This window comes from Pristis pectinata, chromosome 4, assembly GCF_009764475.1.
Source record: "Pristis pectinata isolate sPriPec2 chromosome 4, sPriPec2.1.pri, whole genome shotgun sequence".
NCBI classification, from domain to species: Eukaryota; Metazoa; Chordata; class Chondrichthyes; order Rhinopristiformes; family Pristidae; genus Pristis; species Pristis pectinata.
This window is the reverse complement of record NC_067408.1, coordinates 61482464-61500617: the sequence shown is the minus strand read 5'-3', so window position 1 is coordinate 61500617 and position 18154 is coordinate 61482464. Positions and strand designations below refer to the sequence as shown.

The window sequence follows — 18154 nt, the reverse complement described above, 5'->3', positions numbered from 1 at the left end:
GTTGACTGGGCTGAGGGATGATCTAATTGAAATAAAACAGAAAATACCAGAAATGCTCAGCATGCCAGGCAGCATCAGTGGAGAGAGAAACAGAGTTAATGTTTTGGTCCAGTGACCTTTCATCAGAACGGCTCTGATGAGAGGTTATCAATCCATTGACTTGAAACATTAACTCTGTTTCTCTTTCTACAGATGCTGCCTGACCTGCTAAAAATTTCTAGCACTTCTTGTTTTATTTCAGATTTCAAGCATATGCAGCATTTTGCCTCTAAAGGAGCTGTACTGAAACTATTCAAGAAGGTAAGTAGGGGTACCAGAATAAAGAAGAAACATCTTCAAACTATGGCCAGGAAGCAGTCAGGAAGCTCAAAGGTCAGTGAGAATTTAAAACTGCCCAAATAAATGACAGGACATGACTGACAGCCCCATCACACTTTATGTGTATTGAAAGATGAAATGTTTCATTCATTTGGAGAAAGGCCACAGATCTGATTCAGCACATCCTGTGGAAGGGGGCTGCTGGTTTCATCCCATATCCTACTATTCTGCTCACTCTGTGCTTGGAAACAACCTCTTGACCCCTGACTTTCCACCCACCATTGGGAACACAACTCCACCACCCCAGGGATGTCCTCTCTGTTCACCTTCAAGGACATCCATCCCCCTGCCCCCCTTTCCTGAGCTCAGTTCCTTGCCCCCTTTTGGGATGGTCCTTCTTTTCTGCAACCATCATCCCTTTGGGGAAAGTCCCTCTTCACTCTTCACTCCTGGATTAACACTCTCCTACTGCTTCTTTTCCTCTCCTGCCCATCCATCCTCACCCTTTATGATTCTCTCTCTCATTCACACACACTCACACACACACGCACGCACGCACGCACGCACGCACGCACGCACACTCTCTCTTATGACCCATGTTTAGTAACAATGCCTCACCTGGGACAAACACTGACATAGTGATCATCTCCAGGAACTGTGATTAATACCAACACGTCACTGTGCAACAAATACTGGTATTGACTTTGCCATACAGGTATTATCATGACCCGTGTTTAATACCAATGCCTAACTGTGGGATAAATACTCCTGCTATAAATATTAACTCAGATGTTTACAACAGGGACTAGCTCCATACCTTGATCTGGCTGGACAGAAAACATTGACTCTCTCTCATAACCAGCTGCTGCAAATAAAGAGAGAATAAAATTATTCACAAATTCTGATTCTGGGTTCTAGGCTACACTGGTTTAAACATGGTGTTCTGATTAAAAATTTCTCTGAACATTAAGTGATATCATCTATTTTAAGGATAGGCTGGATGCTCAGTAAAGACACTGACCTCTGGGTTTGACCATAAATTTATAAGAAATTGGAGCAGGAGCAAGCCATCCAGCCCTTTGAGCTGACTTTGCTAGTCTACAAATTCGTGGTTGATCTTCTACCTCAGCATCATTTTCCTGCAAGATTCCTTGATTGCTCTGATATCCAGAAATCTATTCATCTCTTATTGAATGGACTCAATGACTGAGCCTCCACAGGCCTCTGGGGCAGAAAATTCCAAAGGTTCATTACCCTCTGACTGAAAAGATTTCTTCTCATCTCAGTTCTAAGAGGCCTTCTATTTATTCTGAGACTGTGACCCCTGGTTCTAGACAGCTAGGGAAAGCATGTAAAAATTCTGCAAGTCTTAATAAGATCACCTCTCATTCTTCTAAACCCTAGAGAATATAGCCTACTTAATCTTTCCTCATACAGCAGATCAGACCCCACTTGGAATACTGTGCTCAGTTCTGGTCGCCTCACTACAGGAAGGATGTGGAAGCCATAGAGAGGGTGCAGCAGAGATTTATAAGGTTGTTGCCTGGATTGGGGAGCATGCCTTAATGAAAACAGGTTGAGTGAACTCGGCCTTTTCTCCTTGGAGCGATGGAGGATGAGAAGTGACCTGATAGATGTGTATAAGATGATGAGAAGCATTGATCGTGTGGATAGTCAGAGGCTTTTTCCCAGGGCTGAAATGGTTGCCACAAAAGGACACAGGTTTAAGGTGCTGGGGAGTAGGTACAGAGGAGATGTCAGGGGTGAGTTTTTTACTCAGAGAGTGGTGAGTGCATGGAATGGGCTGCCGGCAACGGTGGTGGAGACGGATACGATAGGGTCTTTTAAGAGACCTTTGGATAGGTACATGGAGCTTAGAAAATAGTGGGCTATGGGTAAGCCTAGTAATTTTTAAGGTAGGGACATGTTCGGCACAACTTTGTGGGCCGAAGGGCCTGTATGTGCTGTAGGTTTTCTATGTTTCTATGTTTCTATCTGTCATCCCAGGAACCAGTGATTTTTCACTGTACTCATCTATAATAAGTATATCACTCCATTAGGTAAAATGACCAATACTTCAGGTGCAGTCTCACATGGCCATCCCAGTACATTATGGGTTGCTACGTTACAGGAAGGGTGTGGAAGCTTTAGAGAAGAGGTTCACCAGGAATGTTGCCTGGATAAGAGAATATTAGCTATAAGGAGAGATTGGACAAACTTGGATTGTTTTCTCTGGAGCGTCGGAGGTTGAGGGTAGAGCTGATAGAAGTTTATAAAATTATGTGACGCATAGATAGGGTAAATAGTCAGAGTCTTTATCTCAGGGTGTAAATACCAAATACAGGGGGAACTAGCTCAAGATGAGAGGGGGAAAGTTTAAAGAATATTTTTAAGGTAATTTTTTTTTACACAGAGAGTGGTAGTTGCCTGGAACACGCTGCCAGAGGAATGGTGGAGGCAGATATGATAGCAATGTTTAAGAGACATTTAGACAGGCATGTGAGCAAGCAGGGAATGGAGGGATATGGACCACATGCACGCAGAAGTGCAGTTTAAATTGACATCAGGGTCAGCACAGATATTGTGGGCCAAAGATCCCATTGTTGTGCTGTACTGTTCTGTGTTCTACAACCCCTATTCCATTTACTCTATCTTGTTGATCAACCAACATGGGACCTTATCAAAGGCCTTCTGAAAATTTAAATACATCACATGCACCAGTTCTTCTTATCCCTTCTACTGTTACATCCTCAAAGAACTCCAATAGATTAGTCAAGCATCATTTCCCTTTCATAAATCCATGCTGACTCTGGTATTCCTATTATTCTTTTCAAGGTGTTTTGTTATTACATCCTTGATCGTAGATTACACCATTTTTCCTTCTACTAATGTTGGGCTGTCAAATTGGTTGTTCTTTATTTTTCTCTCTTTTGCCCTTTCTTAAATAGTGGGGTTACAATTGCCGTCCTCCTATCTGATGGAACCACTCTTCCAGAATCTATAGAATATTGAAAGATAATAATCAGGGCATCTACTATTTCCATTGACAGCTCTTACTAGATCATCGCGTCTTTGGCAGTTATCAGCTTTCAACATTTTGTACTAACTCTATTTTTTCCTCAGTTCCTCATTTTTGCTAGGTCTTTGGTTCTTTAGTAATTCTGGCAGTTTTTTTGTGCCTATTTCGATGAAAACTGACACAAAGTAGTTGTTTAATTTCCCTGCCCATTACTCTATTCTCCAGTATAAATCCTCCCATCTATGCCTAAACAGGACCCATGTTTACTTTTGCTATTGTTTCCTTTTTAACATACCCATTGAAGCTCTAACAAGTCTATTTTTATGTTTCTCACCTGTTTACTCTCATATTCTTTCTCCCCTTTCTTTATCAACTTTTAGATCCTGCTTTGCAGAATTCTAAAATGCTCCCAACTCTCAGGCTCCTTCTGGCAACATTATAAGTCTCTTGCTGTAACACTATTTTTAATTTCACCTGTCAGTCACAGATGGACAACTTTTCCAATCTGATAAAGGGTCATTTGTCTGAACCATTGACTCCTTTCTCTCTACACAGATGCTGCCTGACCAGCTGAGTGTTTCCAGCATTTTCTGTTTCCATTTCAGATTTCCAGCATCTACAGTTTATTGCTTTGACCACATTTTCTGTCAGGTTTTTGTGCTTTAAAGAGACGTGCATCTTGTTTGCAAATCATGTATTATTTTTAAAATACTAACCGTTGCCTGTCCACCTTTTAATGTAGTTTCCCAATCAACAATAGCCAACACACCCATCCTAACTTCAGAGTTTTCTTCGTTTAGATGTAAGACCTTAAATTTGGACTGAACAATATTATATTAACCTTTCTCTTCCCTTAAGGCCACTTTACAACAAGATTATTAATTAGCTTTTTCTCATTGTACAATATGAGATCTAAAACATTCTGTATATTAATATGGAAAACTATCTCATGTGCATCCTGTGAATTCATCATCCATTTTATTATTGCTAATTTGACTTGTCCAGTCCAGACCCCATGATGACTATTACCCCTGCTACATGCACATCCCTTTTTTGATTTATGCTGTGTTGAATATTACAAACACTATTTAGTGGCCTGTAAATAACTCCCACCAATCTTTCCTGCCCTTTGCTGTTTCTTAGCTCTGCCAGACACCTTCCAATTCTACATCATGATCTGCAGAGCTGAGATCATTCTTCACCACTGTACTGACCTCATCCCTTATTAATACCACCAGCTCACCTCCTTATCACCTATATTTTCTAAATGTTGATTACGCTTGAAAATTCAGTAAACAGCTTGGTCACCCTGCACCCAAGTTTCTGTAAATTAGACCCATTTATACCATTAATTTTATTTGTGCCATTAATTCATTTATTTTGTTGTGAGTGCTATGAATATTGAGAACCTATAATTTTGTCTGTACTTTGACTCCATTTGCTCTTTGGCTTTCTTTCTGCTGCCTACTTACATCGCTTACCACTTTTCTTTACCTCCTGTTTTGTTTCTATCCTTCTTGAACTTCCTCAAAGATTCTCTCACCTCTGGGATAGTTCAGTTATTTAGTGAGATCACCCACTTCATGGGTTACTGAATATTCAGTGATATCAGCCACCTCTGAGGATGTCTGATTGCTCAATGGAATCATTTGTCTAAGAGATTCAATGACCTCATCCTCCTGAGGAACAAGCTGAATGTTCAGGTACAACATTCACTCCTTGTAATTGGGTCAACCTTTGAGTGGCATCATCCGCTTTGGGGATAGACCAAATGTTCAGCAGCGTCACCATTTTAAAGGTCGTATGTCTGTGGAGTAACTCTGCCATTGGGCACTTTCTGTTTACTGATATTGCTGGCATTGTCCGAATGTCTGGGAATTTGCAGCTAATTCTTTACCAGAAGAAGTGCCTACCTAGCAGGTTGTTGGCAAGAACTCAAGAAAGTCACTTACTTCATAATCTCATTTAAGATTCAAAACAGCAAATGGTAGGACTCTTAACAGCGTTGATATACAGAGGGATCTTGTGGTCCAAATCCATAGCTCCCTGAAAGTGGCTGCACAGGTTGAAAGGGTGGTAAAGAAGGCATATGGCATGCCTGCCTTTATTAGTCAAGACATTATGTTCAAGAGTCAGGAAGTTATGTTGCAGTTTTATAAAGCTCTGGTTAGGCTGCATCTGGAGTATTTGCATTTATTTCTGGTCACCCCATTATAGGAAGGATGTGGAGGTTCTGGAGAGGGTGAAGAAGAGGTTTGCAGAAATCATAGAACACAACATAGAACAGTACAGCACAGTACAGGCCCTTTGGCCCATGATGTTGTGCCGATCTATATAAACAACTGCTCCATGATCAATCTAACTCTTCCCTCCTACACAGCCCATAACCCTCCATTTTTCTTACATCCATGTGCCTATCTGAGAGTCTTTTAAATGGTGCTCTACCACCATCCTTTACCCTACCATCCTTTCCCTGTCTTAGTGGAACAAACCTTTCCAGAACCCCACGCAAGTGTTCCCTAAACAGCTTCCACATTTCTGCTGTGCATTTCCCTGAAAACATCTGCTCCCAACGTACAGTCCCAAGTTCCTGTATAATACTGTCATAATTAGCCCACCCCCAATTAAAAACTTTCCCATATTGTCTGCTCCTATCTCAGTCTATGGCTATGCTAAAGGTCAGGAAGTTGTGGTCACTATCTTTGAAATGCTCACCTACCGAGAGGTCTATCACCTGACCAGGTTTATTACCTAGTACTAGATCCAGAATGGCATCTCCTCTAGTCGGCCTGTTCACATATTCTGTCAGGCTGCCTGGATTAGAGGGCATGTGCTATAAGGAGAGCTTGGACAAACTAGGGTTGTTTTCTCTGGAGCAGCGGAGACTGAAGAGAGACCTGATAGAAGTTTATAAGATTATGAGAGGCATAGGTTGACAGCTGGTATCTTTTCCCTGGGGTCAAAATGTCTAAGAGCATGCATTTTAAGTGGGAGGGGGTAAATTTGAAGGAGATGTCCAGGACAAGTTTTTTTACACAGGGAGTGGTGGGTGCCTGGAATGCGCTGCTAGGGGTCGTAGTGGAGGCACATACGATAGAGGCATTTAAGAAGCTCTTTGATAGGCACATGAATGTGCAGAGAATGGAGGGACATGTATAGGCAGAAGGGATTAGTTATAAGATCTTTATTAGTCACATGTACATCGAGACACACAGTGAAATGCATCTTATGTGTAGTGTTGTGGGGGTCAGCCCGCAAGTGTTGCCACACTTCCAAAGCCAACATAGCATGCCCACAACTTCCTAACCTGTATGTCTTTGGAATGTGGGAGGAAACCGGAGCACCTGGAGGAAACCCATGCAGACATGGGGAGAATGTACAAACTCCTTACAGACAGCGGCGGGAATTGAACCCGGGTCACTGGCGCTGTAAAGCGTTACGCTAACCGCTACACTACCGTGCCTGCCATTTAATTAGTTTATAAGATTATGAGAGGCATAGGTTGACAGCTGGTATCTTTTCCCCAGGGTCAAAATGTCTAAGAGCATGCATTTTAAGTGAGGGGGGTAAATCTGAAGGGTAAATTTAAATGCCAAATTAGGCATTTAACTACTGGTTTAATTAGTTAGGCACAACATTGTGGGCCGAAAGGCCTGTTCCTGTGCTGTACTATTCTATGTTCTATGAATGCACTGTGATTATTTCATTCAGGAACATGACAGGGTAATGCTGTTTCCTGCGTGACCCTAAATACATGGCACTAGGTTAATGGATGAACTTGCTCTCACCATTGATGTCTTCTGCCAGGACTGTGTCTTCTTCATGTAGAGCTTCATAGAGTCTCTGGCAGGGACGGTCCCCTTTCTGCAGGCAGATGTTAATCAACTGCTGGGCTTGACAGTAGAGTGTGGTCTCTCCCTGCACAATATCCAGCTCATACTGTGAAATTGTTTCATTGGAGAATAACCTCATGGCAATGGGGGTAATCAGGTGACCAAGTCGCTGACACAATACGCTTGCCTGTTTTAGTAGTTTCTGCTCTATAGGGTTAAAAATTACAGCCTTATTCACATTGCCTCTATCCTTTCACCACGTATAAGCAATATAAAAACAGGATTACTTTCTTTTAAACAGCTACTATCATGAGGCCTCAAGGGTCTCTTCACATGATCAACCTTACACAGAATGCAAACCATCAATTAGTTTCAGTCATTAATTCACACAATGGATGCAGCAATCATACCTTTTGACAGCCCATCATCGCTTGTCTGAGTGCACACAAGAGCACAGAGGAAACCAGATGACACTTACCAGGGGTCCCAAGCCTCATAGGACCCATGAATAGTTACCCCAAGATATCAGGAAGTTATGCCAGTCCTCTCCCAGCTTGCATTCTTCATAGGCATGTGCTTACATATTGCATATTCCTGAGTCAGAAGATTGTGTGTTCAAATTCCACTCCAAAGACATGAAAAATGTTATCTGATAATTGCTCTGTGAAGGGCCTTGGGACATACACATCACTCCAGCTATGTAAAGCCAGTGATTCATAAAGATTCAGCATGACTCCTGTATTTCTGTATTCACTGCCCCCATTCTTAAATGTGGTTCAAAGTGCCTCACCTGTTTTGAGGCCTTACAAATAAGACAATGTATTCATGTGAGTTATTATTGATGGTAGTAGTTATACTCTATCTCTTTAATTGTATGACAAAATACCTGCCTTAAAGTGTCTAAATAAAGGAAGCAAATGAGCACCAAGATTAAAAAATGCAGCCACAGACAGGAGAATTACCTGTGCTCAACACCTCAGGTTTAACAATGCTATTTGAGCAACATGGTGAGCTGACATACCTGTTTGTCCACGCTTGATACCTGTAAAACATTGAAAGAAGTTCTTCAATCAGTTTGTAATCAATTCCAAGTTACAATTCACTTTCTCAGTTATCAGGCAGTCTTACTGTGTAGGCTTTATAAGGAACTAAATACTTGGAAAAGCACAAAAACACATGCTATGAAAATCAAAAAAATACTAGATGCTGAAGTAAAACAAAAATGCTAGAAACACTCAGCAGGTCAGGCAGCATCTGTGGAAGGAGAAGTACAGTGAACGTTTCAGCCTGAAATGATGAAAGGTCTCCATTTGTTTTTATTTAAGAACAAATGGAGACTGCTACAGGGGTATCAGATTCCAGGCAAGTACCTGTGACATTCTCAATGCATAATTTTTTGAGAAAAAGAATGAAGTCTTTTATTTCAATATAATCTTAATGGGCTTTCAATTGTCTGAAGGAAGCCCATCTTACCAAGTCTCCAGCACAGGAATGGGGTCAATTTCACATTTTCACTGAGGAAGAAGTAAGCTTCTATTTTCAAGTTTATGTAAAGGCTGTAAGTGGGTGGAGTCTCTATGTTTTCAGTGAAATATGTGATTACCTTTGTTCATATTATATCTTCTACATACTGTTGATTTTAACACAGAGTCTCAGTGTGAAACCTGGCATTGTTAGAGTACTCTTTGAGGAAAGTCCAATAATATTATAGAACAAGCACTTCCAATAGCTGATGAACAGACCAGGTGTTACCTCCTGCAACCCCAGTGTCTCACTAATACTTACCCTAGGTACCAGGGAGGTTATAAGACACTCTGAAACATAGGGAGCTTGAGATTCTCTGAAATGGCAGTTCCGCAACAGAAATGAAGAGGTTGTTTAGGGAGTACTTGCATGGTGTTCTGGATAGGTTTGTCCCATTGAGGCAGGGTAAGGATGGTAGAGTGAAGGAAACGTGGTTGACAAGGGACATTGAATATCTTGTCAAGAGGAAGAAAGAAGCTTACCTAAGGTTTAGAAAGCAAGGATCAGACAGGGCTCTGGAGAGTTACGAGGTAGCCAGGAGGGAGCTTAAGAATGGACTTAGGAGAGCTAGCTAGAAGGGGTCATGAGAAGGCCTTGCGAAGTAGGATTAAGGAAAACACCAAGGCATTCTAGACATATTTGAAGAATAGGAGGATGACTAGAGTGAAGGTAGGACCGATCAGGGATAAAAAGAGGAAACATGTGCCTGGAGTCAGAAGAGGTAGGGGAGATCCTTACTGAATACTTTGCTTCAATATTCACCAGTGAGAGAGACCTTGACATTTGTGAGGATGGCATACAACAGGCTGATAAGCTAGGGCATGTCGATGTGAGGAAAGAGGATGTGCTAGAACTTTTGAAAATCATTAGGATAGATAAGTCACCGGGACCGGACAGGATATATCCAAGGTTATTATGGGAAGTGAGGGAAGAGATTTCTGCACCCTTGGCAATGATCTTTGTGTCCTCACTGGCCACAGGAGTAGTGCCAGGTGACTGGAGGGTGGCAAATGTTGCTTCTTTGTTCAAGAAAGGGAGTAGGGATAACCCTGGGAGTTATAGGCCAGTGAGTCTTACTTCAGTGGTGGGCAAATTACTGGAGTAGATTCTTAGAGACAGGATTTATAGGGCATTTGGAGAAGCATAGGCCAATTAGGGACAGTCAGCATGCCTTTGTGAGGGGCAGGTCATGCCTCATGAGTCTGATTGAATTCTTTGAGGATGTGACAAAGCACATTGACAAAGGTAGAGCAGTGGATGTGATGTACATGGATTTTAGTAAGGCATTTGGTAAGGTTCCTCATGGAAGGCTCATTCAGAAAGTCAGAAGGCATGGGATCCAGGGAAACTTGGCTGTGTGGATGCAGAATTGGCTCGCCCATCGAAGACAGAGGGTGGTTGTAGATGGAACGTATTCTGCTTGGATGTTGGTGACTAGTGGTGTTCTGTAGGGATCTGCTCTGGGACCCCTGCTCTTTGTGATTTTTTTATAAATGACTTGGATGAGGATGTGGAAGGGTGGGTTAGTAAGTTTACAGATGACACAAAGGTTGGTGGTGTTGTGGATAGCGTGGAAGGTTGCTGTAGGTTACAACAGGACATTGATAGGATGCAGAGCTGGGCTGAGAAGTGGCAAATGGAGTTCAACTCAGAAAAGTGTGGAGTGATACACTTGGAAGATCAAATTTGAAGGTAGAATACAAGGTTAATGGCAGGTGGCAGTGCGACATGTGTAGAGGAAGTTAGAAGAATTCAAGGTGATTTGGATGGGTTGGGTAAGTGGGCAGATACTTGGCAGATGAAGTTTAATGTGATTAAGTATGAGGTTATCCACTTTGGGAGCAGGAACAGGAAGGCGGATTATTATCTGAATGGTGTGGAGTTAGGTAAGGGGGAAATACAAAGGGATCTAGGAGTCCTTGTTCATCAGTCACTGAAAGTGAATGAGCAAGTGCAGCAGGCAGTGATGAAGGCTAATGGAATGTTGGCCTGTATTACAAGGGGAATTGAGTACAAAAGCAAAGAGATTCTTTTGCATTTGTACAGGGCCCTGGTGAGACCACTCCTGGAGTATTGTGTACAGTTTTGGTCTCCAGGGTTAAGGAAGGATATCCTGGCTATAGAGGGCGTGCAGCGTAGTTTTACGAGGTTAATTCCGGGGATGTCGGGACTGTCTTATGCTGAGAGGTTGGAGAGACTGGGATTGTACACGCTGGAATTGAGAAGATTGAGAGGGGATCTGATTGAAACATACAGGATTATTAAGGGATTGGACAAGATAGAGACAGGAAATATGTTCCAGATGTTGGGGAAGTCCAGGACCAGGGGGCATGATTTAAGAATAAGGGCTAGGCCATTAGGACAGAGGTGAGGAAAAACTTCTTCTCCCAGAGGGTTGTGAATTTGTGGAATGCACTGCCTCAGAGGGCAGTGGAGGCCAATTCTCTGGGCACTTTCAAGAAGGAGCTAGATAGGTTTCTTATAGATAGGGGAATCAAGGGATATGGGGACAAGGTAGGAACAGGATATTGATTGTTGAGGATCAGCCATGATCTCAAAGTGGTGATGCAGACTTGAAGGGCCGAATGGTCTACTTCTGCTCCTATTGTCTATTGACTATTAACAGTGTGGAGGGACAGAGGGATCTTGGGGTCCACATCCATAGATCCCTCAAGGTTGCTGCGTAGGTCGATAGGGTTGTTAAGGTGGCGTATGGCGTGCTGCCCTTCATTAGTTGGGTATTGAGTTCAAGAGCTGCGAGGTAATGTTGCAGCTCTATAAAACTCTGGTTAGACCACACTTGGTGTATTGTGTTCAGTTCTGGTTGCCTCATTATAGGAAGGATGTGGAAGCTTTAGAGAGGGTGCAGAGGAGATTTACCAGGATGCTGCCCCTGGATTGGAGAGCATGTCTTATGAGGATAGGTTGAGCATTCTAGGGCTTTTCTCTTTGGAGAGAAGGAGGATGAGAGATGACTTGACAGAGGTGTACAAGATGATAAGAGGCATAGATCGAGTGGATAGTCAGAGACTTTTTCCCAGGGTGAAAATGGCTAACATGAGGGGGCATAATTTTAAGGTAATTGGAGGAAGGTATAAGGGGGATGTCAGAGGTAAATTTTTTACAGAGAGTGGTGGGTGCGTGGAATGCACTGCCGGCAGAAGTGGTGGAGGCAGATACATGTGGTGGAGGCTGCCCCCAGAACACTCCACGCAAAAGATGCATTTCACTGTGTGTTTCGATGTATATGTGACTAATAAAGATATCTTATCTTACCTTATATTAGGAACATTTAAGAGACTCTTAGATAGGCATATGAATGATAGAAAAATGGAGGGCTATGTTGGAGGAAAGGGTTAGATAGATATTAGAGCAGGATAAAATGTTGGCACAACATCATGGGCTGATGGGCCTGTACTGTGCTGTAATGTTCTGTATTCTAACCCAAGAATGAGGCAATAACAGAGTAGGATCTGAATATCACATACAAGGCAAATTTAGATAGTCAAAAGCAAAGGATGTGTGATAAAATCATTAGCCGGGGACTGATCATCATAACTGAAGTGCACACAGTTGTGAAATTCTTAGGGATAAATAAGAAAGATAGAAAATAAAGAAAAAAAACAAATAAAAACTTAGCATTGGAATAAACCAACAGTGCATAGTAATATATCAAGGAAAAATCTCTACCCTGCTGTCATTTAAACTGAATCACACTATATATAGCACATCTTGCAACCAGCATTTTAGCTCAAAACCAAAAATTCAGGCCTTCTGGTTCGTAACAATGTTTATGATCTACATGAACCTCCTTCCACCCTTTTTCATCTAACCCCATTATTTCTCCCTGGTGTTTATTGAGCTTCTCCTTGAATTTGCCGTGTGCTTCAATCATTCCCATGACTTTCCAAGTACAGAAGATTCTTCTGAATTCCTTATAATCCTTATAATCACTTATGAATGGCAAAAGCAAAACAGTCTGCATGCTGCAATCTCAGATAAGAATAGAAAATTATGGAAATGCTTTGTCAAGCATACTGGACCTTGTTTTGGGTAATGAGCCTGGCCAGGTGACTGGCCTTCCAGTGGGAGAGCATTCTGTGAAGTGATCACAACTACTTAAGTTTTAAGATAGTTATGAATAAGGATAAGTCTGGACCTTGCAGGAATGTACTAAATTGGGGGAGGACAAATTACAATATTATTAGACAGAAACTGAGGGGCATTAATTGGGAGCAGCTGTTATCGGGCAAGTCCACATCTGACATGTGGGAGTTGTTACTGTGTGCAGTTCTGGTCACCCCATCATGGGAAGGATGTAGAGGCTTTGGAGAGGGTGCAGAGGAGATTTACCAGGATGTTGCCTGGATTAGAGGGTATGAGCTATAAGGAGAGGTTGACCAAACTTGGGTTGTTTTCTCTGGAGCATCAGAGGCTGAGGGGAGACTTGATAGAAGTTTATAAAATTATGAGAGGCATAAATAGGGGAGACAGTCAGAATCTTTTTCACAGGGTAGAAATGTCAAATACTAGTGGTCATGCATTTAAGGTGGGGGGGGGGGGAGTTTAAAGAAGTGTGGGGCAAGTTCTTTTTTACACAGCAAGTGGTAGGTGCCTGAAATGGGCTACATGGGGTAGTAGTGGAAGCAGATACAATGGTGGCATTTGAGAGGCTGTTAGACAGACACATGAATATGCAGGAAATGGAGGGATATGGATCAAGCAAAAGAGATTTAGTTTAATTCAGCTTCGTGTTTGGCACAGACACTGTGGGCTGAAGGGCCTGTTCCTGTGCTGCACTGTTTTATATTCTACAATTCTTTTGAATAGGTTAGGGTTAGGGTCAAACCACAGCTTTTGACTCAGAGGCAAGAGTACCAGCAGCTGAACCATAGCTGGCACAGTTGTACCATCACAATTCTGATACCATCCTACGTAATCTTCAGCATCACCCTTATATATTTGACAAACTGTCAGCTTCCTCTCCCAAGTTAACTCAACCACTCTCATTTCACTCAGCCAGATCTATTGGGCAGGCCCAATACCAGACTCCCAGAATAGGCACTCTACTCTGATCTACCTGGGCAAGGGATTTTCAGGAGGACAGAGAAAATGCATCAAGGATGTTCTCAAAGCTTCCTTAAAAAAATATGACGTACTCATTTACCTGTGGGGATTTCTGGCTGGAGACTGCTCAAAATGGAGGTCCAACAACCAAGAAGGCATTGAAAACCTTGACTATATTTGTTAGGAGCACACAGAGACAAGTAAAAACAATAGGAGTGCAGAACCTTCGAACCAACCCACCTACCAACCACATCAAGGACCTCCTGCCCACCTGTGGTGGAGTCTGCAGATTCCACATTTGCCTTATCAACTACCTCAGAACCGAATCCTTAACCCCTAAGGAGTTCTTAAGGGGCCTAAGAGAATAGTCCTCTTTGTAACAGAGACCAGAATTGTGCACACTTGAAGATTATGTACAAATTTAACATTGTTTCTGCGCTTTTCAATTTGTGCTGTTCTCCAGAAACGAACTGTGGTGCTTTGTTTGCAATGTTTGGGAACTGACCAATATCCCCTGCAAGCCAGTTCTTCAGACGGGGGTAATGGTGTTTACATTTCTTCAGGCATTCCACAAATTTCCATGCATCTCTCTCGTTCATTTGAAGCTGCACAATCTCAAGGAGCTTCCTAGCCTTCTGCGGTGGTATCTTCTCAGATCGAATTTCACAGTAATTCTCATGGGTCAAAAGATGGGAAGCAATCATTTGGTCAAGCAGGGGATCAATATTATACAGTGCAGACACCAGGATATCGTGTGAACTTTGTATGTAGTTCTTCATGGTGTGACTATCCTTGCCTGTGACTAAAGGAAAGAGTAGAAAAATTGTTTAGCAGAGATGACATGTTGGTCATTTTTTTAAACCTTAGGCTTCACACACTAACATTGCAGCAAAAACAAGTCACAGGTGCAATTCTCTCTCAAAGAGCTTTGTTCTCCAAGCCCTATCCCACATATCCAGTTCCAAAATTACAGTCTCAGTCTGAGACATTGCCAGAGCATTCAGCACAGGACCCAATAGCACTTGGACAAAGGAAAAACTGATTATTACCTTAGTAACTGGAATCTACAATATAAGCGGTGTCACAGCATGGCAGGATAATAAGGTTATGACCTTCTCAGGTTAGGTGCTCCCTTCAGGCTCACCTTCCTCACTCTGGGACAATGGCAAGAGCATCTACCCATCTTCATGAAGGGCAGAAGGCCATCATGCCCTCAGGTCCACTCCACCATTTAATAAGCTTGCATCTTGACTTCTACCTCATCTTTGCTAGCCAATATCCATACTTTTAAATTTATTTGATCTCCAAATAATGTTTTCAATAGGATTAAATACAGTCAATGACTGAACAAAGTCGGGAATTCCAAAAACTTACAACCATCTGAGTAAAGAAACTTCTCCTTAGTCTGCACTGAAAGTCCCCAAGTTCTTGACTTCTCAGCCATAGGAAAGAGCTTCTCAGCAACAGGATTTGACCTCAGTTGTCAGACCTTTTCAATTAGATAATTTCTTATTTTCCTAAGTGTCAGTGACAAGAGGCCAACCTTATTTGAGCTCTTCTGATAAGGCAACCTCCTCAGCCCATGAATCAACTTAGTTAATCTTTGTTGCTTTGTCTTTTTCCTTCACTGTCTTGTATAATTTATGTCCTGTATGTTGTTGTCTGAACCTGCATGCCTGTGATGCTGCTGCAAGCAAGTTTTTCATTATACCTGTACCTCACTGTACTTGTGCACATGACAATAAACTTGACTTGACTCAAAGACAAGTACATCCATCCTTTGTCATGAAGACCAAAACACTAGACACTATTCCAAATGAGGTCTGTTTGCTTATTGTCATGCTTCATCTCCTTTACAATTGATCTGCGTACCTGCATTTTTTTTCTTTATGCATTTCATGAACCAACATGTCAAGATCCCATTTACCACCACTCAGCGCTTAAAATATCTTCTTCCTTTAATTATGAATAACCTCATATTTCACATCTGCCACCCATTTGCCAATTCCCCAGGGTTCATCTGGAGTCTTCAGGAGTTAAAATTAAGTTCCAGGCACGACTGTGAGAAATCAAAAGGATATTTAAAAACAAATCTTGCTATATTTTCGTGGAGCAACATGCAAAGGAACTGGAGGAACTCAGCAAGTCAGGCAGCATCTATGGAGGGAAATGAACAGTTGACTTTCATTTCCCTCCATAGATGCTGCCTGACCCAGAGTTCCTCCAGCTCCTTCGTGTATTGCTCCAGACTTCCAGCATCTGCAGTCTCTTGTGTCTCCTATATTTTTGTGTTTTAGTTACAAAAATGGAGACAGGAAAGAAAAGGCTGCTTCATTGGGGGTCTGACAGTTAAGATATAAAAAAATTCAAAATTTGAGTTTATTGTCATGTGCACAAGACATTATGCACAGGTGCAATGTCCTTGCAGCAGCATCGCAGGCACATAGCGTCAGATACAAAACATTCACAAGAAAAACATAAACTAACAACATAAATTATACAAGAAAGAACATAATTAGAACAAAGAAAAGAAAACAAAGTCCTTTCCAGTGCAAAGTGGTCAAAGTGGTCATAGTGTTGCAATACTGAGGTACTGATCAGGGTTGTGCAGGTCGGTTCGAGAACTGAATGGTTGAAGGGAAGTAGCTGTTCTTGAACCTGGTGGTGTGGGACTTCAGGCTTCTGTACCTCCTGCCTGATGGTAGCTACGAGAAGATGGCATGGCCCAAATGGTGGGGATCTTTATGATAGATGTTGCCTTCCTGTAGATACTTTCGATAATGGGGAGGGATGTGCTAGTGATGTATTGGCTGAGTCCACTACTCTCTGTAGCCTCTTACTTTCCTGTGCATTCGAATTGCCATACCAGATCATGATGCAACTAGTGAGGATACTTTCAACAGTACATCTGTAGAAGTTTATTAGAGAGTTCGGTGACATGCCAAACCTCCTTAACCTTCTAAGAAAGTAAAGATGCTGGTGCACCTTCCTTGTGATTGCATCTAAGTGCTGGGGCCAGGACAGGTCATCCGATATGTTTATGCCCAGGAATTTAAAAGTGCTGTCCCCCTCCACCGCCAATCCCCCAATGTAGACTGGTGCATTCTCACCCTCCTTCCCCTTCCTGAAGTCAACCATCAATTCTTTAGTTTTACTGACATTGAGCGAGATGATCGTGCAATGAAGAATCTTTTTTGAATTAACTAGAAGTGGCATGGGGATGCATGTTTAGTGCATCCAACAAGTATGATGTGGTAAAATCTTCAGGAATAATTCTAAATAGAGCCAGTAATTCTGGATCTGTAACTCTTTATTCTTGTGTTATTTTCTGATGCCACAGTCATCAGACACCAAGAGTAAGCTCAATCAATAACCCAAGAAAGTTTTTATTTTGGAACGAAGGAGATTAATGTTTGGTTCTTAAAATTCTGGAAGGATGGGGCAGACATTTCCCAGTGAGTGTGGAATGAAGGAGCACAAATAAAAGATTTAAGATAAATGGTCAAATATCCCAAAACATGATGACATTAATTACTGAGGGTAACAAGTATCAACAGAATAGATGAATAAAAATAAAAGAGCTCAAGGAAGGAAGTGCTAGCTAAGCATAGTTGTTCTGTAAAGTTATATGTATAATAAGCCATTTTAAAGTACAATGCATCAACTTACCCTCAAGCTGAATCCCTTCAAATTGTGCCATTATTCAGGACAGTTGAAGACGGGTCTAAACTTTCTGTGAAGATATAAGTGTTGAGAGCACAGAATTAAGAGGGAAATATACTGTAGACTTCAGAAAAGTCTTGGCTGCTGGGTAGAGCTGACAGAAAACTAGGGCTACCATTTTGTGCCCAAGACCTGTGAGTTTATCCAAATGGAAATTTATGGTCAAGCAGATGAGAATTTACAAAAGAAATGCAAGTTCTGAATGATATTTTCTAGGTGACAATTAAAAAGGCTGAAGACCATCTGGTGTTCCATTGAATAAATAGGGAGAGGGCTATATGTGGGTCCCCCATTGTATAGAAAGCACAGAGGCTCTATGAGGGTGTTCCAATACATAGGTAGGATGGACGTTACATGAAGGGGCACCATTAACTGGAAATGTAGTTGAAGGCTAGTGGTTGTGGTGGTGGAGTGCGGTTATCAGAATTGGAATTGGAATTGGAATTGGTTTATTGTTGTCACATGTACCGAGGTACAGTGAAAAACTTGTCTGCATACCATTCATACAGATCAATCCATTACACAGTGCATTGCGATAGTGCAAGGTAAAACAATAACAGAATGTAGAATAAGGTGTACCAGCTACAGAGAAAGTGCAGTGTGGTTAGACAATAAGGTGCAAGTTCATAATGAGCTCGATTGTGAGGTCAAGAGCCCATCTTATCGTACT

At 41.9% G+C, this 18154-nt stretch overlaps 1 protein-coding gene across 1 annotated transcript in view; it reads right to left on the bottom strand.

The window, feature by feature from the left end:
• The window catches only part of LOC127569738 (uncharacterized), a 36743-nt gene extending 19248 nt beyond the window's left edge, over nucleotides 1-17495 (bottom strand). The window contains exons 1-5 of the mRNA XM_052014571.1: nucleotides 17431-17495; nucleotides 14267-14563; nucleotides 8192-8212; nucleotides 7126-7377; nucleotides 1136-1183 (exon numbers count right to left, since the gene is read on the bottom strand). Of these exons, the coding sequence (XP_051870531.1) occupies nucleotides 1136-1183; nucleotides 7126-7377; nucleotides 8192-8212; nucleotides 14267-14563; nucleotides 17431-17461 (649 nt within the window). The 5' untranslated portion in view covers nucleotides 17462-17495. The remainder of the gene's footprint in view (nucleotides 1-1135; nucleotides 1184-7125; nucleotides 7378-8191; nucleotides 8213-14266; nucleotides 14564-17430) is intronic.
• Nucleotides 17496-18154: the final 659 nt, after the last annotated feature.